Here is a 27,801-nt window from a genome sequence, read left to right as displayed (position 1 = left end):
ACCACTGATTGGATTAAAGGGAAAGAATTACATTTAAAAACACATTCTTCACCTCAAGTCAGAATTTGAGGTGAAGAATTGGTAGTATCTATGAAGGTATTTTGAAAAAACAATAATTTGGCCTTTGCTTTGGGGTATTTTTGCTCTATTGAGCTTGCTTTTGGCTCTATCAGAACAAAAAAAAACCAGCATATTTGGCTCCATGGACCAGCAGAGGTGGATAGGTGACTGGTCTGTGAAACTGCCTGGTTAAACTGTTCAGTTAACACAATCTTACTTGCACAGGTACAGGGTTTGATGAGGAATCAGCTGTCCTTGGTGCTGGGAGAGAGTTTGCACTGATGAAAACTGCTAGTGGAAAGGTACTGAAAATGTTTTGTAGTGAATAGTAAATTGCACCAATAGATTTCTGTGGTTTTTTAATTTAATCATTATTTTCCATAATTTTCTTGCCTTTTCAGTATGTTAGAATGTATGTCTATGACTGTATTCAAATATATTTTTCAGAACCTGCTTTAAAACATAAAAGACAAATAGTTATTTAAAAGCATAAGCAGATAGTTAGAACCCCTTAGATATCCATTACTTGAATTTATAGGAATTTCTACAGTCAGTCTTACAATGAAGGACTTCGTTTAAATTTGGGAAACAAAACTGTCTTCTGTCTACAAATTATTTTAACACCTCATAACTTTCCAGTCTGACCATAGTAATTTATTTAAATCCATCCTGATTTTTTTTCTTATCTTTTAGAGAATTATTGATTCCCCTATGCAAATTTTTCAATTGATTTCTTTAAACCTATTCTTCATGATTTGATATGTTGTTCTGCTCAGTGGAGACTTCTTGAGGCATTTGCATAATCATGGAAATTTAGAAATAATACTGTCACTGACTCTTTCCATTATTTACTGTGGTTCTATTTCAGTGTAAAAGACTAATGCTATTTATCTTGTAGAAACATAGTTCTTAATTACATGTTCAAAATTGCATTGCTTTGTTGGAATGACGGTCTTGCTCTGCTGCTGTCAGAACAGCGAGATTGTTGGAAATGTTAGAGTAAATATTTTTAAAGAAAATTTAATGGTATGTGCCAGAATTTGATCAAATAGAACTCTTCAGCACTGAGGGAGGCAGATTACCTTTATCATTCAACTAACAAAAATGCCTGTTCAGTATAAAATTAATATATTTCCTGGGTTTAGTCTATAAAGTTGTCTGTTAAGGTAGGAAATACAATATGTAAGGCAATGTGAAATGGCTTCAGATGCCCCATAGGTTGACATACCAATTTTATAGAGTTGTTGAGTTGCATGGTTCTAAAGGAAAATTTTCAGTTCATGTCAGTATTTTTGTTTGTTCACATGAAATATCTTACTCTGTTATTTATGTAGTCAGTGGCCACTAAACATGTTTTACAAATGTGTTGAAGCATATTAAAATATGTAGTAATTTTTTATTTTAAATTTATTTTATTGTTATAATACCATCTTGTTTTTATACAGAGCAGACATTTTTATGAGGTGTTTTAAATGCTTCCTCTGAGTAGTTTCTTTGGTTCTTTCTTGTATCTTCAACTCATCTAGCCAAACAATTATATATGAAAGCTCACTCAGTGGCTCAGTAGAAAGCACAATTCAAAACAATCTAAACTAAGAATCTAATCAGAATGTTTCCCCCAATTAAGTCAAAATTGATGGGTTTGGGACAGAGATACTGAAATGGCATAAATAAAGTCAGGAAGAGTGCAGTGTGCTTTGAAATGAAAGGAATTAAAAACAGTGCAACTTTGAGAATTATATAAGCTTGAAGTGCTGTGGCATAACTAAAACTGATAAACTTTTTTCTCCTAGATTTATTATACTGGCAAATATCAGAGCCTTGGAATCAAACAAGGTGGCCCTTCAGCTGGCAAATGGGTTGAACTCCCAATCACAAAATCTCCAAAGATTATTCAGTTTTCTGTTGGACATGATGGCTCACATGCCTTACTTGTTGCTGAGGATGGAAGCATATTCTTCACAGGTTCTGCTAGTAAAGGAGAGGATGGTGAATCAAGTATGTATCATTGCTTGCTTGACCAGTGGTTGGTAAAAGCCTCTTAAAGAGTTTTTAATTTGAAAATAAGAGTTTCAGCATTTTCCAGGAATGTGTAAGCTTGCCATTTGTGCAGGAGATTATGCTGGCCACAAATCTTGACAACCAGTGCCAAAACCTCTCCCAGCTACAGAATCCAATCTCTACTTTACCACAGTTTGGGTTGTGTGGTGGAAGTACTATTTTAGATTTGTCCCAAGAAAAGACAGTAGTAAATTTGGTCAAGAGGCCATGCTCTCTGCCTGGGACTTGGAAAAACTGTGGAGCCAAACTTTTGCCTCTTCGCAGTTGTTTTATTGAGCTTTGGAAACGGGTGTTTTGCTGTCTGGTGGAGAGGGCCTGGGACTTGGAAAAACTGTGGAGCCAAACTTTTGCCTCTTCGCTGTTGTTTATTGAGCTTTGGAAATGGGTGTTTTGCTGGCTGGTGGAGAGACACATTGATGAGAACTTGTAGAAGCAGATCTTCTGTGCTCAATCAAGCAGAATTCTTCAGACATTAAAGAAGACAGATTAATTTGATCTTCAGACTAAAAAATGCCTCATCAATATAAAATTAACACATTTCCTAGTCTTGATTTCTGTAGGTGTGTGTGTAGGTTGAAATAGACTTTGTAAGACAACTGAAGATATCTTAAAGTGCCCTGAGTCTGTGATCTGCTGTAATATTGAATTAAATACTTTAGGAAACAGGTGGAAGATGATGATGTGGTAGATTAATAAGAATAATTAAAGTCATTTGAAATACTTGAAGATTCATTTCTAAAAGGTACTGATCAAATAATGTCTTGGCTTGCCATTGAATTTTTTTGAGCAGAGCCAGTATCATCCAATTGAAATTAGACCAGGAGATTGTACCTATAGTTAGTTGTTTGGGTTTTTTCATTAGTGGTTTGTAAACTAATGATTATGCCTGTGATGGTTTGAAGATTTTTGATAGATTTACTTGTAACTTATTTCTTTATTTAAAGCTAAAAGCAGAAGGCAATCAAAACCATATAAGCCTAAAAAAATTATTAAAATGGAAGGAAAGATTGTCATATCTACAGCGTGCAATAATGGAAGCAGTTCTGTAATTTCCAAAGATGGAGAACTCTACATGTTTGGAAAAGATGCCATTTACTCTGATAGTACAAGTAAGTTAATGTTGGTCTTTTGAATTCTTTTTCAACTGAAATAATTTAAATTAGTATGGAAGTTTTTAATCCATGAAAATGTTGTGTGTTTCTTACCTTCCTAATGTATTTCTGACATTCTGTTGATTCAGACAGATATGACAGAACGGTAGAAAAAGGTAGTTTCCAAAAGTTCTGTAAAATAATTTAGCATCAGTGGTGACAAATATCCGAAGTAATTCTTCCACTAAGGAGATGAAAGAAAATTCACTTGTGTTAATCTGGCACAAGAAGGCCACACAGGAAGAAGTCACAGAAATAAGATGTGCTTTGGTAAGAAAAAAGACTGCTGGAAGCTAGGTCTTATGTGCTTCTCTGCTCTTAAGGTAGCATTAATATTTTACAGTTTAAGTAAAATATTAATGAAATAAACTCCAATGGCTTTATGACTCCTGTAGAATTCTTTTTCAAAACAAGTGATTTGCAGCAGTTTTAGGTTTGCTTTTGGATTTTCATTTTTTGCAGGACAAGTGGCCTAGGCCTAGTTCTTTCACATTTTATTCTAACACTTGGTTTTTTATATCTGTTTTTTTTCCTATGATGTAAATTTTAAAATTGTCAGTATCCACTAACAATTTTGTTACATCATTAAGTTTCCTTCTTGGCTAGAAAGTGGAATTTTTCATTCAAGTGTTTTATGTCTTACAGGTTTAGTAACAGATTTGAAGGGTCATTTTGTGACTCAAGTAGCCATGGGCAAAGCTCACACCTGTGTGTTAATGAAGAATGGCGAAGTTTGGACATTTGGAGTAAATAATAAAGGACAGTGTGGACGAGACACAGGCTCTATGAACCAGGGAGGAAAAGGTGTGGGACCTTGGTTTTTTTTCTTTTCATTGCTGGCAAATATCAGAAGTGAAAATAAAGCTAAACATTTTGTTATAAGATGTAATTCCAACACTAAAGCTTGAATACATGCATTATGATTTAAAAAATCAAGCATGCCCCTGCACAGAGATTTCCAAAAAGTCTTTGTGCTAGCTCAGCAGGCAAATTGGGCATTCCTAGTCATTCCTTTTAAAACCTGATCTGGAAATGTTCTTCAGAGCTTCAGCAGTTCATAGACACGTAGAATAGTTGGAGGTGGAAGCAATCTTTAAAGGTCATTTAGTGCACCCCCCTGGCAATGAGCAGGGGCATCTTCAGCTAGATCAGGTTGCTCAGAGCCTTGTCCAACCTGTCCTTACCTCTCTGAGTAACCAGAACTCTCTCTGTTGGCCTCAGAAAGCACATATTTCTTATTTCAATATCTTAAATAGGTTTTGGAGTTGAGAACATGGCAACAGCAATGGATGAAGATCTGGAAGAGGAACTGGATGAAAAAGATGAGAAGTCAATGATGTGTCCTCCAGGCATGCATAAATGGAAGCTGGAGCAGTGTATGGTGTGCACTGTATGTGGAGATTGCACAGGCTATGGAGCCAGCTGTGTTAGTAGCGGGCGTCCTGATAGAGTACCTGGAGGGTAAGCACACGTGTGGGAATGTGCAGTGAGTTGGATGGCTAAAGCACTTCCTGAATGTGAACTGAGTTGAAGTTTCCATCTAAAGTAACTTTATAGCTAAATATATAGTAGTATGTGCTTTTAAAATCGGAAATGGCTTAAAATTTCTGGAAATAGCTTGTGGCTGCAGGTGATTTAGTTTTACAAACTTTTTTCTCACTTTAGCATGTAGTTCTTCACTAGAAGCTGTTGGAGGTGAGCACCAGTATAATTTCTGTCTCTTGACAGAGCTGTTGGCTCAGGATAACTTTTCTTCATCCTCTGGTAGAAATTTATCTTGCTGTTCAAGTTGCCATTATCTGTTAATTCTTAGTTGAGCTGCAGAGGATCACTACGTCATCATTACTGTTTCTTCAGCATTTTATGTGCTCATTGTTTCCTTGTTCATGTTTTCATGTGGTGCACATTAAATTGAAGAAAGGAAAGTAATTCTGAGAAGTCAATTCAGTGGACGGTCAGTGTATGGTCCTGGCACCATGCAACAGCAGCTAGGATTTAAACTAGCTGTCCTTCCTGCTTATCTCAGGAAAACTTGCATGTCCACAGATAGAACAAAGTAATAATCTATGTTTTAATTACAAAGGTGTCAGTAATGCACAAAAAGAAAAGATAGTGATAAAGCAACTCTGTTTGCTGCAGAATCTGTGGCTGTGGCTCAGGTGAGTCAGGCTGTGCTGTGTGTGGCTGCTGCAAGGCATGTGCTAGAGAACTGGATGGCCAGGAGGCAAGGCAAAGAGGAATCCTTGATGCTGTAAAAGAGATGATACCTTTAGATCTCTTGCTGGGTAAGTACTATGAAATTACCAAAAAGGCTTTTAATTCTCGGTTTTACTGTACCTCTTTTTTTCCTATTGTTGTCCAGTACATTTGTTTACACACTTTGTTACAGGACAGTTTTAATGTAATATTGTTAAAATGGTGCTTAACAGTCAGATTTATTTACTGGTGATATGGCAAAGTGGGATCATTCTGTTAAGTGAACTGTTCGAAGTTTGCCCTTACTATAGTCACCTGTGCCACTTTGTGACCTGTGCAGTTACAAAACTGATGTTGATACTACAAGTTCTTGTCCTTTTCGATATCCTGAAAATTTTTCTATAATGTTTTTATCAGGATTTAAGCATTCTTAAACTAAAACATGGCTAATTGGTGTAAAATGTTTTAAAAATACAAGCAATCGTAGACTTGGTTTAATAATACTTTTTGAAACTTTTTAGAGGAGGATGGAGATAACCATGACAACACATAACTACATATATGTGTATGCCTAAGTACTACTTAGTGATGTTGGAATAGTCAGATTCATGAAAACCAGGAAATCGGGAGATAAAGCTTAGAACTCCTCCAAATTTACTCAAATCCTTTTTTATTTATTGGTAGGGCCATGTAAAGAAGCAGTGAGTAAGTAGGTTTTCAGTTTTCGTTTACCTTATTTCTTTTAAGGTTTATTGCCACCACAACAATTTCAAAGATAATTTTATGTATTTTATTTTCTTAATCTATTTAGCTGTCCCAGTTCCTGGAGTTAATATTGAGGAACACCTTCAGCTACGACAAGAGGAAAAGCGGCAGCGCGTAATTAGGAGGCATAGATTGGAAGAAGGAAGAGGTGAGTGACTTACTGAGAAGGGCCTTGAATAGCTTAAGAAATTTTAAGTCTGTTTTCCAAGAATGAAAATAGTCTTCCTCCAGTGAGCCTGTACAGTGGTCAAACTAAATCAGGTCCTAAGTAGGTAGTTTGTTATATAGCATGCTTGTAGAAAATGGTGGAAAAAGTATGTGTTTAACAAAGTTTGCACATAAGAATCAGAATTTTAATGATGAAGGGAGCATTTTATATCACTTTCACATAGAGTTTTTATTTTTTTGCCATTTTCTTGTTGAATGATTGTTTTTTAAAATGTAGATCCTAAAACATATTTATATGAAGAAAGAACTACAAGCCTGTCTCATGTTATTTACCTATTATATGAATTATCTAATTACTATAATAATTCCATTTCTGTTGTATAATGGTAGGTAGAATTGTCTTTTATAAAATTAACTTTTCTGTATTTGCATAACATGAGAATATTGACACAGACTGAATTAAAAAAAACCACCACTTCAACATGTGAAAATTTTGTTGTTTTATCTACCTCATTGTTGATTTTCCATGCAAAGAATAATCTGCCTCAATAACTTTTCAATACTGTTCATGTTCTAAGATACTTCAGTGTCTTGGCAAATTAAATATGAGAAAATTAGACTGATGTAAACTGTAGTATTTTTGTAAAGCATGATGATGTGGTCACTAAGAATTGTCTGTTGAGAAGAGGAATAACTTACTGGGATATATGCTCTTTCAAGTTCCTGTAGTTTTAATAAATACCGTTTTGATTATTCTCTTATTAATTAGATACTGCATTTTTTGAATACAAAATGTGCCTTGTAATCCAAATTATTTCCTAGACTGTGCCAATAATTGTTGTGATGTGAATTGTGTCTTTATTTCACTTGCATTAAGAAATTGCTGGTTTTAACCACAAATAAGGAACAATCGGAGAAATCTTGTAGTTGCCTATGCATATGGAAAAGGATGGAATATTTATTTTTCTTTGCATCTTTGTGGCTAATTTTAGCTGTGAGGTGAAGAGAGGAAGCCTTTGTTTAGGTCATGTCAGAGCTGCTGCGTGCTGCTGGCAAATGTTGGTGCAGCTAACAAATTTTTATTGAATCCCATTTAAATGCCCAGGCATTATTGAAAGGTGCTGCTGTTCAGCCCATCAGTGATGACAGAGCTGGGAGGTAAATTTCAGTTAAAAGAAAAAAGAAGAGTGGCAGAGGAAAATTTACATTTGCTTCTATTTCTGTGGTTAGACGTAGAACCAGAGCAGCTTATCTGTTCTGCATGCCATCTGTTTCAAAAGCAAAAAAAGATCACTTGAACAGTAGCAGGAATGTACTCTAATGATTGGTTTCATAGGTGTATGGGTGGCAGGAGGTTGTAGGCCCAGGTGACCAGTGGCAGTACAGGAGGACACAGTCTTATGCCTGCACTAGGAGAGGTTTGGGCTGGACATTCAGAAGAATTTTTTCACAGAAAGGGTGATTAGGAATTGGAATGGGCTGCCCAGGGGGGTGTGGAGTCACTATCCCTGGAAGTGTTTAAAGACTGGATGTGGTACTTAGTACCATGCTGTAGTTGACATGGGAGTGTTTGATCATGGGTTGGGCTGGTCTCCAAGGTCTTTTCCAGCCTACTTGATTCTGTGATTCTGTATAGGGACTGTAGCTAAAAATGTACTGTTATCCAGCTTGTTGCACACATTTGTGTTACATTCTGTATCTAAAGAATACCGGTGTGGCTGTCTGTGGGAGGTAGTGGGTATGCCAGTCTGGAAGGGACGGAGATTAGTCTCCTGTTTTGGTTCAGAATGACTTCTTGTGATAAAGCTGGGAATGGTGTTTCACAAATACTTAGAGATCTTGTTTTATATAATCAGGTATGAATATTTGATTTGATAATCAATCTTTATTTGCATAATCAGATTAAAGAGCTTTTTTGCTTCTCCATCCAATTGCTGAAGTTTTTTGTTAATGAGTTGGTGCAAAGAGTAGCACCATTTTTGACAACTCTTATGGCGCTACTCTTTTCATAAGAGGGAACAAGAACATTTAAATAATCTATTAGACTTTTTGTGCAAAGTATTTTTCTTTGCAGTCTGATAAAATGTAGTTATAACAATGTTAAAAGAACAGGCAGGTTACTTGTTGCTTAGTTTTCCCAAGAGTTTTAGTATTTGTGCATATGAAGCTGAACAAATCCATGCTAATGAAATAGCTATTTGGAGATTCAGAGAGAATGTTCAACCTTTCAATTTTCTGAAAACAGTACTTAGTCAATTAAAGGCTGGACCAGCTCTTTAGGGCCTTTCCTTAAAGGTACACAGTGTTTATTTTGTCAGGATTCTGATTTCTGGATTATTTAGTGTTAATGTGTGTCTTTTGTTCTTTTATAAAGAAAAAAACATGCATAGTTTATGATGGTCAAGAACAGGATTCATCACTGAATGTAGCTGCAAACTTTTAAGTTCCTGTTGGTGACCTTTATTCAATACAATTATTTTCAGTAAATCTTGAATGTCTTGTAAACAAGAGAAAAGCTTTAAAAATACAGGAATATTTCATTCCTAAAACAATCATACAAATAAAAAATCACAAAGAATTGGCTCACCCAAAAGCATTGAAATAAGACTTAGGTTTAGGAGAGAAGTATAAGAGCACAAGTGCTGTGATTACACTGATTTTTAAGCTGTCTAATTGTCTGTGCTTCTTTCAAAGCTCCAGATTTAGTCCTGTTAGAGTGACTTGTGATATGAAAATATGTTCTTGGGGTCCACTTAAATTAAGAGCAAAAGTGATAGTCATGTCTTTAGGTGTGAGAATTGTTTAATTTCTTCACAAGATCACTTGTGGTCTCTTGTGTTGAAGAAGAATGCTCTTCTTTATTTGCATTTATCTGAAAATGCTAACTCTGAATTTGAATGTTCTGGGTAGTAGTTGTTAATAACTTCAATATTAATGACCTGGTTCAATGTTAGTTCCACAAGCAATTAAATCAATTCTACACATGATCCAAGTAGTCTGCCTCTGGTGTAAGGGACCTGTACACAAGCTGCTCAGCAACAGCACACTGAGTAACTTCAGGAATTTTAAGTGCTTATGCTGAAGATTTCTTTGTTTCTTACATTGAAATGAGTCACAAACTATAGTTTGTGATGGAGTTGTAACCAGCTAATAATTTTTATGTTTTGAATCAGTTATTTCTGTTGCTGTATTCAAGAAAGAAATTCTCTTTTGGTGGAAAAATTATAGATCCTTTAAATTAATATCACTTGTGGTCTCTTGTGTTGAAGAAGAATGCTCTTCTTTATTTGCATTTATCTGAAAATGCTAACTCTGAATTTGAATGTTCTGGGTAGTAGTTGTTAATAACTTCAATATTAATGACCTGGTTCAATGTTAGTTCCACAAGCAATTAAATCAATTCTACACATGATCCAAGTAGCCTGCCTCTGGTCTAAGGGACCTGTACACAAGCTGCTCAGCAACAGCACACTGAGTAACTTCAGGAATTTTAAGTGCTTATGCTGAAGATTTCTTTGTTTCTTACATTGAAATGAGTCACAAACTATAGTTTGTGATGGAGTTGTAACCAGCTAATAATTTTTATGGTTCGAATCAGTTATTTCTGTTGCTGTATTCAAGAAAGAAATTCTCTTTTGGTGGAAAAATTATAGATCCTTTAATTGTGGGTAAAAAGTTGTTTGTTTGGGATAATCAATTATTTAAAAAATTTGTAAGTTCCATAATATTTATTATTGTTCTTTGCTTTCTTCTGCACACAAGTGACTCTGATAAGCAATGAAGAGGGCTCAAAATCAATTCTACATTTTTGAGTTGGGTGTATGACCTTCTGAGAAATAAAGCCAGCTGTATTCATCACTGCGTCTGTGCTACATCATAATATCTCAACATAATTATTGATGGAATTATCTCAGCTCTTCACTGTCTCTGGTGAGAAGTGAAGGAGCTGATTTTCCATATGGTGAAGTGGTTTTTGTTTTTCAAGCTGGTTTGAGTATTGATGCGAATAGTGAGATGAATATGGAAACAGTTGCACTTCATTATTTTCTGTGGCAGTGAGGAAGTTTTGTATGTTAGAATGTTCAGAACACTGTTCATTATTTTTTCTTTCCTGTGATACTATTTTTTTCATCATGGGGGCATTAAATTGCCATAATGGATTACAGAAATCTGTGGGCCACATGTGCAATTAATGTAATGAACCTAAGACTAGCATTTTCTGAGAGAGCTAATCTTGAAAGCTGTTCTTGACACTTTTTACTTTTTCAGATTGGTATTTGCAGTAATAGAAGTTGGAATAGTCAATTTAAATTTATCACTTGAGATAATTCTGGGGTATTTTTTCAGAGGGCAATGAGAACGTTAAAATAGCTTTTTAAACTATATTTAATAAGCTAAAAAACACAGACATTGTTCTCAGTGGTTCTCAATACAGCGATAATAAGTGCTCTCAGGATTCACTGGTATTTCACTACTGCTCTTTCTCAGGCTATGCTGTAAAAACTTCTAAATGATCATTACTGAGATGCAGATTTGGTGTGTAATTAAGCAAGGTTTAGCTTTTGATGCCCCTACAGAAAAGGAAAATTAATTTTCATCAGTCTTATCCTACTTGCAACAACAAAGAACCCATAGAAAATTGATTAATTTTAGTCCAAGCAGCTCTGTTTTAAGACAATATAATCTGAGGCTTCCTAGATTTGGGCATTTTTTCATTTTCCTGAAGTGTAAGTGATTTAGTTACTTCAGTGATTAGTTTTACCATGGTAGGCTAAGTATCATGCAAATCTTTTTAACATCTGCACAAGCCACTCTGAGCTTGGAATCCCTTTGTCTGTTCATTGCTCAACATATACCAAAATACGCAGTAGAACTATTTGTACTAGTGCAATATTAAGTGCAATATTACTTAGTAAATAATTGTGCTGCTTCTTTTTATGGTTTTAATTAAATGTTTATTTTGATGCTTTCAGGATTACTTTTGTTTCAATGTTCTTTAAGCAAACCAAAAGCAATTGTTACCTTTTCACTTGAAACTCACACATGACTTTTTAAGCATGCTTTCAAGGAAAGCTGTAGGTTTTTGCCCCTAATGACCATCAGGTATGGTTCTGTGAAGTTAAATTGTTGCACTTGTGTCTGTGATTCCTTTCTGAAAGCTAACTGTTGTTATTAAAAATGATGTTTAGAGTAAAAATACTTATATTATAGTTTCGCAAATCAGATTTGTAGTAGACACCATGACATGGTTCTGGTTAATATTTGCTCTTTTAAGTTACTTCATGTATTTATATGTGGAAATGAATATCTTATATTTTTTTAACAATACATATGAAGTCAAGTATTCAGAAGGGGGAAAGGGTCAAAATTAAGATTATCATAAACCATACTTCCATCTCATTCTCTTTATTATTCCCACATTTCCCTGCATGCTTGTGTTGGCTGGTGTGCATCTCTTTTTCCCCTTTAAAAGGCCTTAATTTTTCTTCCACACCCGATTTGTACAATTTAAATGTTGCTTTTAAGACTACAGGGAGAGACATGTATCTTGTCTTTATTTTCAGTGTTTTGAACAAAAGAAGCAAACTGCAATTAACCTTAGTGCCTGCACATGACATTCTCCATGAGTGTTTTTGCCTTAATGATAAATTGCTAGTCATATTTGGAAAAATATAGATTTTTTTTTTTACGTGCACCATAATTATTAGCCCTGCCTCATAAGAATATTAAATTTTGTTTCCTTTAAGGCTTTATAGGGGTGACATTATCTCACTATAAAGTTTTACGCTTCTAGTGGAACTGAACTGAAGCATTTGTCTCTAATTCCATTTTCTGAAATATTTTTCTCAAAATTTGCAACCTGTTGACCTATTAGGATGCCTAATTTCCTATATTAGGGTTTTAGCTTCCTGTTTTATTACTAAAAAAACCAACAAAAATACCCCCCCCCTGAAATTGCTTGCTCTCTTTTAAGAAGCTAAAAATAGGTTTTTACAACAGAGGGTGTGATCCAATCTAGCACTTAGCTCTGCAACCTGAATTTATACTGCTTTTCTGTATGTATGTGTCATCATGTACTATTTTTTCAGGTAGTCTGCTGTGTTCAGTGCACTGGGGCAGAAGTCAGCATTTGAGATAATTGATTTCAATCTCCTGCAATCACAGCTTGCCAAATAGCATTTGTTTAGGGTGAGGTATTAGGAGAAATCAAAGTATGTGTTATATAAAATGAAACATTAAACTCCTACATAGTTGTGTCCAAGAGCCTAGATGACCAAGAATGCCAAAGCATATTAAGTGCGTGTAGAATGAAATAATTGTGTACATTTTTCTGAAGTCCAGTGCATTACTTAATAAAGGCATTCTATTTGGAGAAAATTAACTTATTTCTGTGGTTAAATATACTTTTAATGCTTTGAATTTCCTGCAAAACAATGTCCATTTTGAAAAGTCTGGACCAAGAAAAGAAAGCTAGTCTTGACATTTCAACTGGGGCTGTTCAGTGTCTCAGCTCAGCTGTGAAGGGAGAGAGTGAATGTCATTTTGCATCATATGGTGACTGGTTTAAAATAGCTCTGTAGTCTACCAGTGACTCCTCTTTGCTTATCTCTGTCACTTGATCTTCTAAAGTAGAGACTAGTAATAGGTTGTCATTCCCCATGCAGATCTATCTTAGAGGCTTCTGAAGCAGTTTTCCAAATAATACTCAGCAGGCATTTTTTAACAAATTAAAGGAAGTATTTAATGCATGACTGGGTTGTTCCACCAAAATATTCTTAGTGGAAAATTTTGCTCCCTTCGTTCAGGCGACCTCAGATATGAGCAGAAAGCAATTCATGGTCTCCATGAATTGTTGTAGTGTTTTGTTGCCTGTGTTATTTGGTGGGAGAGGCAGGTGTTTTTCACCTTTCCAGCATATGACCAAGGGGGCAGACATCACAATACAATCAAAATGTAGATTTTTATTTCATGTTTGTACTTTCCTATTCTTTTATGATCATTTTACAGATTTAGCGTGCACAAAGAGCCAAATATAACAGACATGTTACATGGAATTGGGTAGAAATTACTATGAAGAGGCAATCTGTTGCATTTAAGTTTTCTTTTGATTCAAGTTCTTTTACACAATGGTAAATGTATAGTATATAGGAATATCCAGAAGTGAAGATAAATCCTGCATTGGTCGGAAGGTTAGATTGTTACAGATTTGTCATGTTGAGTAGGAGAGTGTGATTCAGATGAGTAGCTTGGAAACTAATAGCAGGTGTCTGCTAGGGCCATGCTGGAGCTGGCAGCCTCTTATGCTTACTAAACATCCTCTGTCTTACAAATCTCCTTTAGTTCTTTTGCTCACCCTACTGTACTTGACTTCCTTCTGTCCTCCTGATACTCTCTTTTGTTGTCTTTGCTCTTCGCACTAAAATGCCAAAGGCTGCCTTCAGGGCTGTATCTTGTTCCCTGCACTGTTGTGCAAGCATGTTTTGGAGCTTCACAATGTTTGCTTAAGTTATCTAGAGATCAGTCAACCACCTACAAATGCTTTAGATCTACACTCTTCAAGCCACACTCTTTGCAGTCCTTGGATCTCTTTTTGCAACTTGGCTGATCTGACTTTACCTTGTGTCGTGTTGTCCTGTCCATTCTCTATTTTTTCAGATTTTAATTTCATTAGAAACTTTCCAGTAAGTCCCACTACTTTTGCCTTATTTTCTCATGTTCTTTATTCACCTTTCCTCTGTATCATTTGTCCTTCAGACATTTTTAGCTTTCATAATCTGCTTGTCATTCATCTCTTGCCCTTTTTACCTTTTCCTGGTGTGCCTCAGGATACTCCTCACTATATCACCTCACTTGGTAAGAAGCAAAATGTGGTGTAATTTTTTGTGTAAGTCAAAACTCTGGAAAGTAGAATATTAAACACAGCAAGTGGTTTGGCATAAAGTAATGTTTACTGAAAATGTTTCTGTTAAATGGAAGTTTGAATTCAAGAGGAGACTGAAAAGGGGGAGCACAACAGCAACACAATTGAAGGAAGAATCTGCAAGATGAAAGTAAATCAAAAGCAAATGATGATCCTTGATTAGGAGAAGGAGCTCTGAATTAGTAAGAGGATCTGTTTTGTGATAGTCCAAGTGAATACAATAGAACAAAAATAAAAATTCTGTGCTGTCTACAGAAACAACATGACTGAGGAGGTTTTGGGCCATTATATTCCCTAACACATATTGACGTCTAAGCTAGACAGTAGTGTATTTTTAAAGCATTTTTCATTTTGTTTTTTTAAGTGAATGCTAAAATTTGGAAGCTTCTCTCTATGAAGAGAGTTTCTTCATCTGAAAGTTCTTAAGCTATGTAGATTTGGCCTAACTTTTGCTTAGATGTCTATCCATGCCGTTTAGTATTAGTGAAGGAGGTGATGGTGTAAAGTTGACAGCAGAAAACCTGAGGCAATGGGCATTTATTAAAAGTTAACCTACACTGTCTTCTTAATAAAGTTCAGCTGAGGAATGAGAGTATCAATGAATTTGCAGAAAAAAGAGGAATATTTGCATTCTAAGTTTTGCATAAGGGGTTTGTAACACAACAGCCTGATTTTGGGGTACTTTTGTTTACTGTTTCTGGAGGGGCTGGATTTGGGAACCTGTGGAACTGAGTGTCACTTGGCAGAATTAGTTGCTTCCGATTCATGGTTTCCATTGAATATGAGACTTCTGAAAGGACAAGAAGTGTCCAAAAATTCATGGTGACATGCTTAACCTATGAAACAGGAGAAATACAGATTTAAGAAAGAAATTGCTTGTCCATTACCTGCTTACACTCAGCCTCAATTAGGCATAGTACCTCACTGCCTAAGTCTAGATTTTTAAAAAGGAAAAGCAATCTGGAAAAAGATTTAAATGCATGTATCATTGCTTTCTTTAAATCAAATCTTCTATTGAAGACCTTTAAATAGATTGAAAAATATTTTCAAAATAAATGGATTTCAGAATTACTAAGTAGATAAGAGTCATATGATGTGAATAACTTTCTTCCTGAAACATGGAACTTTTTCTTTAAAAGTTGTAACTCTGCATCTTAAATATAGTAACTGCAAACAAGTTTATGAGGGTGGTTTTTAAATTTAGTATTTATATTATGATCTTGTTCCAAATCAGTATTTTAAGTGTTATATTGTAGAATTTAAGGCATGATAATTATTCTTTTTATCTTTTAAAGGCAATAATGGGTATTTGGTATCAGATTTTATTCTAGTATATGTTATATTTCCATTGCTTGCAGTACAGTTGCATACTTAGAAATTCAGGTAAAAATATCACTATGGAATGTTTATTGGTTTTTCACACAAGTTATCCAGAAATGACAACTTTCTTATATTTTAAGGTCTTTTGAATTTAAGAAAACAAGTTTATAATTATTACTCTTTTTGGTTTTTTCATTGCTTTTAATTTGAATTTTGTTTAACACACTGTTTCCATTTTGTGAGCTTTCCCATGCATGTGCAAAATGTTTCTCCTCAGGCCCCCTTGTAATTCCTGGTCCTATTTTTATGAACCATCGAGAACAGGCTCTAGCCAGAATCAGACTCTCTCCAGCACCGCTAAAGCATAAACGGGACAAGCACAAAGGTATTTGGTCTTCCTTATTGACTAGGGTGGAAATAAGCCCAGCCTCCCAGTCACTTCTTCCAGATGCTGCATCTGTCTTTTCAAAGAACTGCGCAAAATGAGTTCTGCCTTTTCTTCCTGTTAGTATCTTGTTACCTGAGGAGAAAGAAAACGCATTTAAATGTTGACCTTTCGTTAGATGTGTAAATGTTCATTAGTCCACATCATCTTTCCCCTTTTTTTTGGTGAAATATCCTTTGTTCCTTTGTCTTTCTGTGTGTCTTCTGTCATTTCTAATGCTGTCTCATTCTTAAGGTTCTTTATTTTTATTTTTTCTTTAACTGTAGGAAACGTAACATGTTAGAGTGACTCAAGATTGTTGCACTGCATTTGTGGTTTTTTTCCTTTGTGTTTTGTATTTGGGGTGTTTACTTAAACATATCAGTCCCAGGCTTGATAATTCTGGCCTAAATCTTCTCATAGGTATATTGCCTTTCAACAAGCCCTTTTTATGAGTGAACTATTTGAAATAATGTAAACATTACTTTTTGGTAACTTTGAATGGGGAGAATATAAATCAAAATACACACTTTTCTCTATTCTTGAGTTAAATGGTTTTATAGAGTACAGCTGTGGAGGTGTCTTGGTATTTCAGACATTTTTGTATGTCTGGCAAGCCAGTTTCTTGTATCTTCAATTTCAAAGCATACCGTTTGTTCAGATATAAATGACTTATGTGTTTCTTAGAAAGTAGTAGTATATTACTAACTGAACTTACTGAAGTTGAGCTGTCTCAAATCTGGTTGTAGTTTGTATATATCTATGTATTGATGTGCCTTTACATGCATTATTTATATAGACAAGATAAATATGTAAAATGGAGGTTAGAGACCTGGTCAAAGTAGGAAGCTCCTAAAAATGGTCAGAATGTTTCAGCTCTTTTCTAAAGAATACCTAAATATTAAAAAGAGTTAGTATGGCATTTCAGTTGAATTAGTGGAAGTTACTGATTTTATTTGGCATGTGTGCAAACAAACTGAATATCAGTTTGAAGCCTTATGGGATAAAGTTTCAGTGTATGTGAGTGATGGGCTTACTGAGTTATGAACATACTGGATTGTGAAATCTTAAGTTTACTTTATGGAAATGAAAGCAAAATCTGTTACTTTAAATCTGCATAACATTCAGTCTTTGGAAGGCATATTGTCTGAGCTTTAAGTCTGGATGGACTTAGAATAACCTCCGATCATAACCTCACCGGAGAGGTTGCCTGCTGAAAGAGCACATACTGAATTTAAGTTTTGTTATGTGAGTGACAATTTGCTGATGGCTATTATTCTTGAGCTGCATGCTACTACTAGTTGTATTGCAAACCCTTGACTCCACAGGCAAGTCCATAAAGAAGCATGCTTGTCCTGACTCCATATGTGTTTTTTGGCATGTGTTAGTTGTTGGAACTCATTTCAGATCCAGTATCTCCTTACAAGAGGTGTATTCATTCGTGTCAGTTTGAGGTTTATGTTGCCTCTTGGAGCTGTAAGACAGTATAAAGGTCTGTGTTGTGCTGGAAGACTTTGGTCAGATATGCCCTATAGAACTGAACATTTCTTTTTCTTTAAGGAAGGCTATATGGAAGGAAATACTCAGTGTATTTTAGTTCTTTGTGTCTTATGGTAAACAGATAAGGAGGTTTTCAAGTAAATTTTTTAGACCCATCTCTGCCTCAGAAGACTGACTTTAAAAAGACAGCTGTAAATTCAGCTAGGAACTAGAAATACCCCTTAACTTCTCAAAGAGATTCCAAAGGGAAAAGGAAAACTGGTGAAGTGGGTTATTATCCAAGTAACAGGCAAGGTGTGAAGAAGATAATGTATATTTTTTGTGTTAGAAGGCATGCCTCTCTTCTTGAGGAAGAATGTAAAAACAATAGTAGAGCAGAGATAAAAGGACATTATCACATTGAAATCAGCAAATTATTTTATTTTTGAATGTGATGCTTTCCAGACTGTCCTCCTTCTTTCAGATGTTTCTGCTATAATAGTCTTCTTCACACCAATCAGACCTTAGAGATCTTTGGGCAAGGAGTGTTTAGTTCAGCTGGTAATACTGATAAGGCCGGTACTAAACTTGCTGGTTGCCCCTTCTCTGCTTGCAGCTGCAGAACTTCTCTTGATAATGATATTTGAACTTGAATGTGGACAGCTTCCTCAGGACTTCTTCAGACAATTATTGTCTAATATAAAAAGTGTATTTGATATGTAATTGTACCTATTGTCAAACCATGGAGTCCTGGAATGGTTTGGATTGGAAGGGACTTTAAAAATCATCCAGTCCCAACCTTCTTGACATGGACTGGGACACCTTCCATTAGATCAAGTTGCTCAAAGCCCCGTCCAGCTTTGCCTAGAACACTTCCAAGTGTGGGTCATCCTCTGTTTCTCTGAGCAACATGTTGCAGTGCTTCATCACCCTCAGAATAAAGAATTTTTTCATAATAACCTGCATGTGTGTCACTTGTGGAATTTTTCTATTTGGTTGTCCAGTTGAAAACTCTTTCAGTTTCATTGAAACAACAGGTTTTTTGGAAATCTTGCCATTGTCATTTACTCTTTTCACATTTATAGGGTCTGCATATCAAGAACATTGTTACTGCAAAAAACTGAATAATTAAGCATACTCTTCCTGATCAATGTTTTCTGTGTCTTCCACAATTATTAATAGAAGGGATTAGGTATGACATTTTTGGTATTCATGGAATGGTTTGGCACTAAGAATAAAAATGAGCTTGTGCTTCATCCTTCTTCTTTAATGAAGTCCAGTCTACATTTCCAATCCCTGTGGATTCCCATAACTGATCATCTTAGTAAAAAGTGATGCCTAGAGAGGATACGTAGAACAGAGGCTAGACAGTGTTAAAGGAATAAAGTAGGTATTTATTGAAAAGGCCTTCAAGGGATAATCCCTTGGGCAATACAAAAACTCAGCTGTGCCTCCACTCAAGATGAACTCTTGAGTTGTGAATTTTCACACTTTTACAGTAGGTATTTATTGAAAAGGCCTTCAAGGGATACACCTTGGGCAATACAAAAACCCAGCTGTACCTCCACTCAAGATGAACTCTTGAGTCATGAGTTTTCACATGTTAACAAGTTCTGGTCCATTTCCATATTGGGGTTAATTGTCCAATTTCAGCTTCAGGTAGTGAAGTCCCATCCTCCCAGTTTGCTCTCCTCAGTTCGCTGCTGTTTATACTTTTTGGGCCTGAAACTGCAACAGTGTCCTTGGTTCTCAGACTGGAAAAGGATCATTTTGTCTAACTGAACTGTGAAGACAACTTGCTAACACTTTGTATGAAGTCCAGAGTTATATACTAATGCAGTACAGAATCTGGAAATTATGAAAACTAAAACTTAAGGCATTAAGAGGATTAATGAAAGTCTGTAAAATTTTCTCAAATGCAGAAATGAACTAAGTAGAAATAAAAAACAAAGTAAGCTTCTTGAGTCAGCTAAGATTCAGCAGTTTGAATGCCACCTTTTTCCTGTATTTGGAAGTAGTGGTAAACATTCTAAGGAATATGAAACAAATACCCTCAAAACGACTAAGACTAGATGAAGCTGAACCTGCATGGATGGAACAACATAGAGGTTGACCATTTTGCAAACACTAAGACAGAATTACCAGATGTTCAAGAAAACTAACTTGGAAATTTACTTTTTAATTTTTTGGCTGTCTAAGATTCCATGTGAAGGGCAGAGTAGTTTGAAGCACTCATTGGAATGAGACAGCTGACAATGAAAAACCTACATCGAAGACTGAGTTTATGACTAGAATGTGAGCTTATCACTTCATTGTACATGTTATACACTTGTGACTCTGTGTATCATATTTCACCTATAAGCTCATGTGAGCTCTGTAGCAACCTCTAAAGAATCCAACAGACTTAGTTTTGTGCTGCCCTCATAGGATGGATGATTTCCACAGCCGGTGTATATTCCTTTTCCCCCTGCACTGTAGCTATAAAATCGGTTACAGATATTTCAGCTGCAGCCTGGGGTAGACAGCCAAGAAGCTGCAGGCACAGGCTGATTAGTTGAAGTGGTGTTGTCTATAAAGTTTGTAAATTACAGCACTCAGAATAGCCTGTGAGAGTTGGACATCACAAAGACTAAATAGTAACTTGACCAATATGCTTTATTTGGGTGATTGCTGCTGAACAGAACCAAGATTTGTTGGCATGTGATGTGGTCTGAAGAGACAGTCAATGTAAGAATTTTTAATATACAGTCATAGTCCATTAATGCTTTTCATCTGTGGGGTATTTAACATCTATAAAGTCCTCCAAAGATGGATGGTGAGAAATGGAATATCATCACCCTTGCTGTTGGAGAACACTAACAAAATGCTTTTTCTCTGGTCTGGGCCAAGCAAGGGTCTACCATATCTTTCTGTAACGATGCTGGGTTTGGGATTTTTGCCAGAAGAGGTCTCATTTAAAAGTTATTACTTCACTTGCTATTGAGTCTGAATGAGCTTTTCCTTTGTTCCTGGAAAGCAGTGGTTTTTGTGGCAGCAATATGAGCCAAGAAAACTTCTAAGCACATTTAATGGTGGAGGAAAATAGTCTAAGAATTTTCTGAGTGGTAGTGGGGAGTGGTTGGTTATATTTGCAGTTCTCACTTTTTCCTTCCCCAACTTTGAGCTATCAGAGATGAAAACCCATCATTTTGATGTTGTTCATGGAGCACACCCCTCTGTGTTGACAGCAGAAAGTACTTTTCCTTGGGGTTTTTTTCTCTCTCAGAGAGATGGAGTCAAAGGTGCTGTTCAGTGGTACTGCCGTTGGATAACACTGGAGGTACTAATTTGGCTCTGCTTAAAGGTTTCAGTGCATACAACAAGAAGAGTCTCTGCTTCAGTAGGCTTTTTATGCTTCCCTTTCAGGAGCAGTTATTTTGATATTGCTTTTAATGGCATGAAAAAATGCACAATTGTTCGAAGAAAAACAAATATGTATCTCCCTAGTTAGTTATTCCTTGAGACATGCAAATAAACTTTCAGCATCCACTTTTGACTCACATTTTTTTAAAAAACTTTGACTGTTTGAAAGTAATGGAAGGAAAGAGGTTGACCCAATTTATTTGCAGCCTTATCTCCAAGTGTAAGTTCTCTTAGCCAGTGCTGCTGGAAAAATATGATATGTATTGGCCATGTAATGGAGTAACAGATAGACACTGTAGTCCAGAAATATTGCTCTAAAAGTAAGCAATGATATAATGATATTCTATTTGGCTTTGTGTATTTTGTCAAAACACCTTTTTTTTTTTTTCCTAAACAAAACTAGCTGTTTTAGTTGCAGGGATTTTGTTGCACCACAGATAAATTATCAAGTGCTTATCAAGTTTTGAAGATCCAAACAGTTCAAAATTCTTGAGACAGTTACTACCCATGCAAAGAAGGATGACAGGAATTCCATTTTCAGTCAAAAAATTTCACACTTGAGCAAAGTAAGATACGTATGAAAGATAGTTGCTTCTATTCCTGCCTTCTTAGAGGCTTTGAGAAGTTGGCTTTGGAAATTGAAAGCGCCAACTTTGTAAAACTTTATCCTTTAAAATAAATTTATTTCTCAGATACGTAATTGCAAAACTTGTTTAGTGTGAAGGTACTTGTCTCTGCATCTTGCACGCTAATGTTTAGTATTTTCTCAAGGGAAGTACTGTGTTATGCTTTCATTTACAACTTTGGAGAAAATGAGGCTATATCTAGAATCAAGTTTTATTTAATGGTAGTATCACATTTATCAGCTGAGATAACAGGAATCCCAACTTTTTATTAGTGGTTTTTAAGCCAGAATGTTTTTCTTAGAGTGAGGCAGAAATGCACATGTGCCTTTAAGTTTCTGCAGATCACTTGATGCTCTGCTGTTACGTGACCAGAAGACACCAGCTGCTACCATTTGCTAATGTGACTGCATAAGTGACATGATTGCTGTATGCCCAGTGTGTTCCATTGGAAGTGTATGCAGGACACATTCTTACTGGACATGTATATTTCTGATAGATGATTATTCAAGTGAGGGAGCTCATATCTTTTATTATTCATCGGTGTCTGAGGGAGGAGTAGATACAGGGGTCACAGATAGGATTCCAGAATAGTCAGCTGTTTTTCTGCTCCTGTCTGAAAAGCTTGTATGAAATGGGGAAGCAGTAAGCAAACTGCTTGCTGAATAAATAATTTTGGTGGCAATATCAGCTGCCAGAACCACTCCTGGTTTACTTTGGCACATAATAGTTCAGTGCAAAAGTAGGCATAAAAAGTTCAAAGGTGCTGTATTTCAGAAGTAGTAAAACTTGACTAAAATACTGTGAGCCGCTTTAGACAGAATTTAAGGAATTTAAGAGGAAAGCTGTAATTTTGAGGGGGTTGTTGTTCAATGGTGTTTCTGTCTTCTTATGTTTGCTTTTGTTACCAATTTTAAAAAAAACCTGCACAAAGACTTTCAGAGACTTCTTTTAATTTGTGTGTAGTCTGGTAGTACACAACCTCAAAAATGTCATGGCAATTCTGAGAGACAGGTTTTTTTAACCACGTCTCCGTTTCACACGTATCCAGCGTGTAGTGCATGTTTCAAAGGGATACTTTACCTGTGCTTTTAAACCTAATTCTTCAGAACCGTTAGTACCTGTACTCACTGTTCTTTACAGATGTGAACTATTTGCAGATTAATGTAATTTCTATACTCAAATAATCACTAGAAAATAGCTTTATTCTTTAAACAGTAAGATTTTTAAAAACTGGCATGTAATGAAAGTGTTGAAATGACATTACTGTATCAACAGTTGCTCTGTAATGAAAAGAAAAATTTGAGCAATATGTATAAAAGCAGAATTATATTAAAAAATTTTGTAAGTCTAATTACTATGTTTCAGAGAGGGAATAATGTGAAGTCTTGAAGTTCAGACTTCCACTGATGATTATTCAGGAAAACATGTTGAAATTCTAAGTAGATATCTAAATTTAACAATGCCTTGAATTCTTTGAGAAGCAACTGTTTCCCTGTATCAGTTTTTTGTTAATAGAGCAGTACTCAGGCTTACCACAGAATGTGCAGTCTTCTATGTGCAGTTATTTCTCGCTTCATGTATTTCTGTAATTTCTCTGTGCTAGGTAGAGTGACTGTAGTTTAACAGAAGATGGAAACATTCTGATTTCTGGAGAAGATGGTAGCTTGCAAGAAATTTAGAAATAACTCTTTGCACTTCAGTGCTTTTGTCCAATGTGAAGGCAGTTTGACTTTAGGAATCAGTAATGCATTTCATACTTACTAAACTCATACATGCTTACTAAAAGAAATCACAGAAATGTTGTCTAAAAATGCATGGAAGCGGACAGGAAATAGACATGCTCTTGATGAGTTGTCTGGTTGTTAGAAATGAGCTGTGTAAGTAATTGTCACCTACTTAAAACAGGGGTTCCCTGGCTGAGTTGGAGTCAAGGAGACTCCTTAAAGAGTAGTAGCTGGAAATGGTAGACTAGGCTATGCCTGTTATGTTTAACTACAGTGTTGCCTACTTACTAATGCTACCTTCCTGAAAAATGAAAGTGATGGCTTTTAAGCAAAGGTTCTGAAGTTTGCATTTTCTGTTTTGCCGATTCTTTTTGTCTCCTCATTGGGAAGTTTCTGCTTTGGAGGATCTTTTCCAATGTGTACCTTTATAGAACATTGTTTAAAAATAGAGTTTCTTCATCTTTCACATCTGCTTTGATGCTGCATTTTGAGCTCTTTTGCTGCTCTGTGAGTTCTTTCTTCTACCTTACAAGTGGTGGAGTGGGAAGTTACTGTTCTTGTTCTGTTCATTCTTCTGATATAACTTTATTAGAATGCATAGTATATAATTTTAAGTCTTATTTATAGATGGAAGTGGAGAAAGAGGTGAGAAGGATGCCAGCAAAATCACAACATATCCACCAGGGGCTGTCCGCTTTGACTGTGAGCTGCGAGCTGTACAAGTCAGTTGTGGATTTCACCATTCAGGTAAAAACAAATAAATCAATGTTAATTGTAATAGAGGGATTTTTTTTGAAGTTGTCCTATGTGTCTTCACTGCTTTGTGTTCAATTTTTAAAATGGATGTATGCAGACATGCTAAAAGTTGAAAACATGGCAGGGTCATTTGTCTCAAAGAATCACACCATGTGCCTAAGAGTATTGTCCAAACACTTCCTGAACTGTCAGGCTTCTGTGACCACTTCCCTGTGGAGCTTATTGCTGTGTCCAGCTACCCTCTGGATGAAGAAGCTTTTCCCAATAGCCAGCCTAAACTTTCCCTGACATATTTTATGCCATTTTATTACAGGCTAAAGTAAGATCTCCACCCAAATCCTCACATCACCTCCCTTATTCCAGCAATGATAGGCATCTCACTGTCCTTCAGTAGTGAAAAGTGCTATAAGTATCATATACTGAGTAACATCAGAGCTTGTAAGCAATTTTGGAGTCAATTTAAAACATCTGCATGGCAGAGCTCTACTCCTGCAGACCTCTACATCTGCATACTCCTGCTCATTGTTATGGGTTGTGGAATCTGATCTGGATCACTTGGGAATCATAACCTGCTACTCAGAAGGGTAACTAGGACTGGTGCAGTGCCATGTCATGTGTGTATGTCAGCTAAATATTTTGTTGTTTTTCAGTGGTTTTGATGGAAAATGGTGATGTTTACACATTTGGATATGGGCAGCATGGTCAGCTTGGACATGGTGATGTTAATTCCAGGTAAGCTGGTAATCAAAGGATGTGATTGTGTATTACTGTACTGCTGCATAAGAAATGGCTAAATTTCTGACTCTCTGTAGTTAGCAAGTGTGAAAATTCAAATACAGACCAAATAAAGTTGAAGAGCTCTTGTAGTGCATTTACTCCCTATAACCCCTGAATATTGATGCAATAACAGCACTCTTGTACTGTATAAGTAATTTATTTAATGCTTGAAATTTTCTGTGCGTAGTTATTAGCATTGCTTTGATAATAGTTTGAAAGACTTCTGTCTCTTTAATTCTCCCTGCATCTATGAGAATTACATTGATGCCTCGTTAAGATTTCATTATTTCTGTAAAATACTACATATGCAATAATTGAAATAGTATGATACTGTAAATCTATGAACTTGTTCCTGTTAAATCGGTGATTAGAGTTCACAGAATATTCACAGAATCACAGAATGTTCTGCGTTGGCAGGGACCCACAAAGATTGTGTCCAGCTCTTAAGTGAATGGCCTGTGTAAGGATCAAACCCACAACCTTGGTGTTACTAGCACTATGCTCTGACCAACTGAGCTAATCTCAATTCAGTTATGATGAAGTCTCATTTTCTCGTCATCAGTTGTCTCCCAAATGAAGTCCCTAAGCTTTGGTCTCAGCTGCATTTTGTAGTCACTTGTTTTGGGTGTTGGTAGAAGAGTGATGTGTGCTTTCTTTGTGGTCAGTGGAAATAGAGAAATCACCAGAGCATGGAGAGGTATTACATGCTTTAGTTGTGGTGTGCTTAGTAGCTCTGTAAACCCGATCTCCATTGACTACAGTGAGAGCACGGATAATTAAATATAGATGCCTTTAATGTGAAGCTCAATCTCACCCTTAGTATCTCATGCTTAGAGTCACATCTTTTCATTAAAGTAAATAAAAAAACATTGTCCTGCCATAAAAGGAAATGTGATTTAGGTCTTTGGACATGTACATATGCCATATAATGCACACAATGAAGGTTTCTGTAGTAGGAGTCTTTGAGACTTTGTATGTAATGCTCAGTATCCTTATGTAGAAGGCATACAGAGCAGAGCATCCATGACATGTCTTCAGTTCTCTTGTTTCTCTTGTAGCAGTCAGGTGAAAGTTACTGAAGATCTATCCTTCTAATCTCTTTGGAGACTTCAAAACCCTTTCTTTTGTCAAGTTCCTGAAGAAATCTTCATCGTCTTAAAACTTGCATTGGATTCACTATGCCAAAGCGGGAGAGGGAAGAAAGTATACTGGAAATAATGCCTTGTATTGGCTGCTGTGCCTGGTAGTAGTCTCTGAACTGCTACATTTGTTTGCATTACACTGGTGAATGCAGTCTGGGTTTCTGTCTATGATAGAGTCATATTGCAGACAAGTGCTTTGTTTTTCCTTCCTGGTAATTCTTGGGTATTGGTTCCAAGGCACAATGGCTTAAACTAGCAATTCAAGTTGCTGTTAGTAAAAGGCCAGTTTCTGTATTCAAAACTGAAGAGGTACACATAGCAGTGTCATTTGTACTGGTAACTTAATGTCACCTATTTCTAACTTAGATGAAATCACTTGGCTTTTCAGAAGGGTTTCAGAGATATCTGCAGATATCTGCTGTATTTGTCAGTATTTCAGGTAGTAAACCCTACATCTGTTGCTTATTTAGATAGAAACTGGATGAAGACCAGTAATAGTTCCAAGTGAGATCCTAAAGGAGAATATGAAAATTCTTGTGCTGAAGGATAGTACTTGACTAGAAGTAGAAGCTGAGGAGGTGCCAGTGGTGTGGCACAGACCTTTGTATCATTCTACATCAGACCTAGGAAGTGTCTGAAAAAAGCCTTGAAGAAATTTGGAGTATGTCCTATGCATGAGAACTGGCTGTAGTACTATATTTCTATTTAGCACCATCATTCAAATTATAATTTCTTCATTGATGTACTTCTTTTTCCAGCTTTAAGTAGAGATCTCTCCTCTGTCCTCACAGTAAGGGATTCAGAGAAGGAAACAGGGAATCCTTATGCAGAGTTCCACCTCAGTTGGGATGCAGTGGTGCTCAGATGGCCAGCTCCTGCCAGGTCAGTGGTATGTCAGTCATGCAGTGTGTCACATTGCCTGTATTGACCTCAGGAAGAGCATCATCTTCTGAATTCAGGAACTGATACGCTACTGTATTTCTGGGACAGAGAAAGGAGAAAAAAGGACAGGAAAAAAAGGCATCCTTTCAGAGGCTTTTGACTTGAAGTGTAAAGATTCAGTTATGAGACTATATTTTTAAAAGTCTTGAAAGTGTTCAAGTATTTTAAATTCTGAACACCCATTCAGACATGCCTTGCTCCTTAATTAAGGGGATTGTAGACTCTTCCAAAATAATACTGTAAGCATCACAAATTCTTCCTCTACTTCAGCAGGAATGAGGTAGATTACATGCCCTATCAGTAAGCTGGAACCATTAAATTAGCCTGTGTAGGCTTTTTGTTGTAACATCCACAGTGGCAGATGTTGATAAGCTACATGAAAGATTTGTCAGTCTGTGCTTATATTCTCCTCAAATTAGATGCTGGTGAATACAAACTCAGTGGAAGCAAGAAATGCTTTGCAGTATCTAGTCTTGGTGACAAATAGCATGTATTGTGCTCAGGTAAGCAAAATGTATTTGTTGCTGATGCTTCCCTCAAGAAGCTGGAAGTTAAAACTCCAGGATCTTTCTGTTACTGTTCAAAATTTGTCTGCATTTTTTTGTACAAACTTAACTTCAGCACTCCAGTAACAAGTGCATGACCTGACAGTCAAGCTCCAGAAATGGAATGACTGAAGTGATATGGTATCCTATCTTGATAGGATTTTGCTTCCAAAGGTTCAACAGTAACATAATCCAAAACTGATCAGACCTTCTATGTTCCACTTGAAGATAAAGAATAGAGATTATTTTCTATAGAATAGAAAATTTTCTAAAGAATAGAGATTTTTTTCCCCACTCCAATCAGACCTTCTATGTTCCACTTGAAGATAAAGAATAGAGATT

The 27,801-nt window shown here is 36.1% G+C and overlaps 1 protein-coding gene across 13 annotated transcripts in view; it reads left to right on the top strand.

Annotated features, from left to right (window-relative positions):
* MYCBP2 (MYC binding protein 2) overlaps window positions 1-27,801 on the top strand; it is a 178,670-nt gene that overhangs the window by 48,910 nt on the left and 101,959 nt on the right. For 12 of the 13 annotated variants that reach the window (XM_039714668.1, XM_039714656.1, XM_039714660.1 and 9 more), the window contains exons 11-20: window positions 286-362; window positions 1,854-2,058; window positions 3,066-3,230; window positions 3,918-4,076; window positions 4,529-4,733; window positions 5,412-5,557; window positions 6,280-6,381; window positions 15,920-16,027; window positions 23,925-24,044; window positions 24,704-24,785. In XM_039714668.1, coding sequence (XP_039570602.1) covers window positions 286-362; window positions 1,854-2,058; window positions 3,066-3,230; window positions 3,918-4,076; window positions 4,529-4,733; window positions 5,412-5,557; window positions 6,280-6,381; window positions 15,920-16,027; window positions 23,925-24,044; window positions 24,704-24,785 — 1,369 coding nt within the window. The remainder of the gene's footprint in view (window positions 1-285; window positions 363-1,853; window positions 2,059-3,065; window positions 3,231-3,917; window positions 4,077-4,528; window positions 4,734-5,411; window positions 5,558-6,279; window positions 6,382-15,919; window positions 16,028-23,924; window positions 24,045-24,703; window positions 24,786-27,801) is intronic. The other variant, XM_039714659.1, reaches the window with a different exon arrangement.

This window comes from Passer montanus, unplaced genomic scaffold, assembly GCF_014805655.1.
Source record: "Passer montanus isolate IOZ18808 unplaced genomic scaffold, ASM1480565v1 scaffold30, whole genome shotgun sequence".
NCBI lineage: Eukaryota > Metazoa > Chordata > Aves > Passeriformes > Passeridae > Passer > Passer montanus.
Note: the sequence above shows the minus strand (reverse complement) of the source record. Positions and strands in the feature narration are given on the sequence as shown.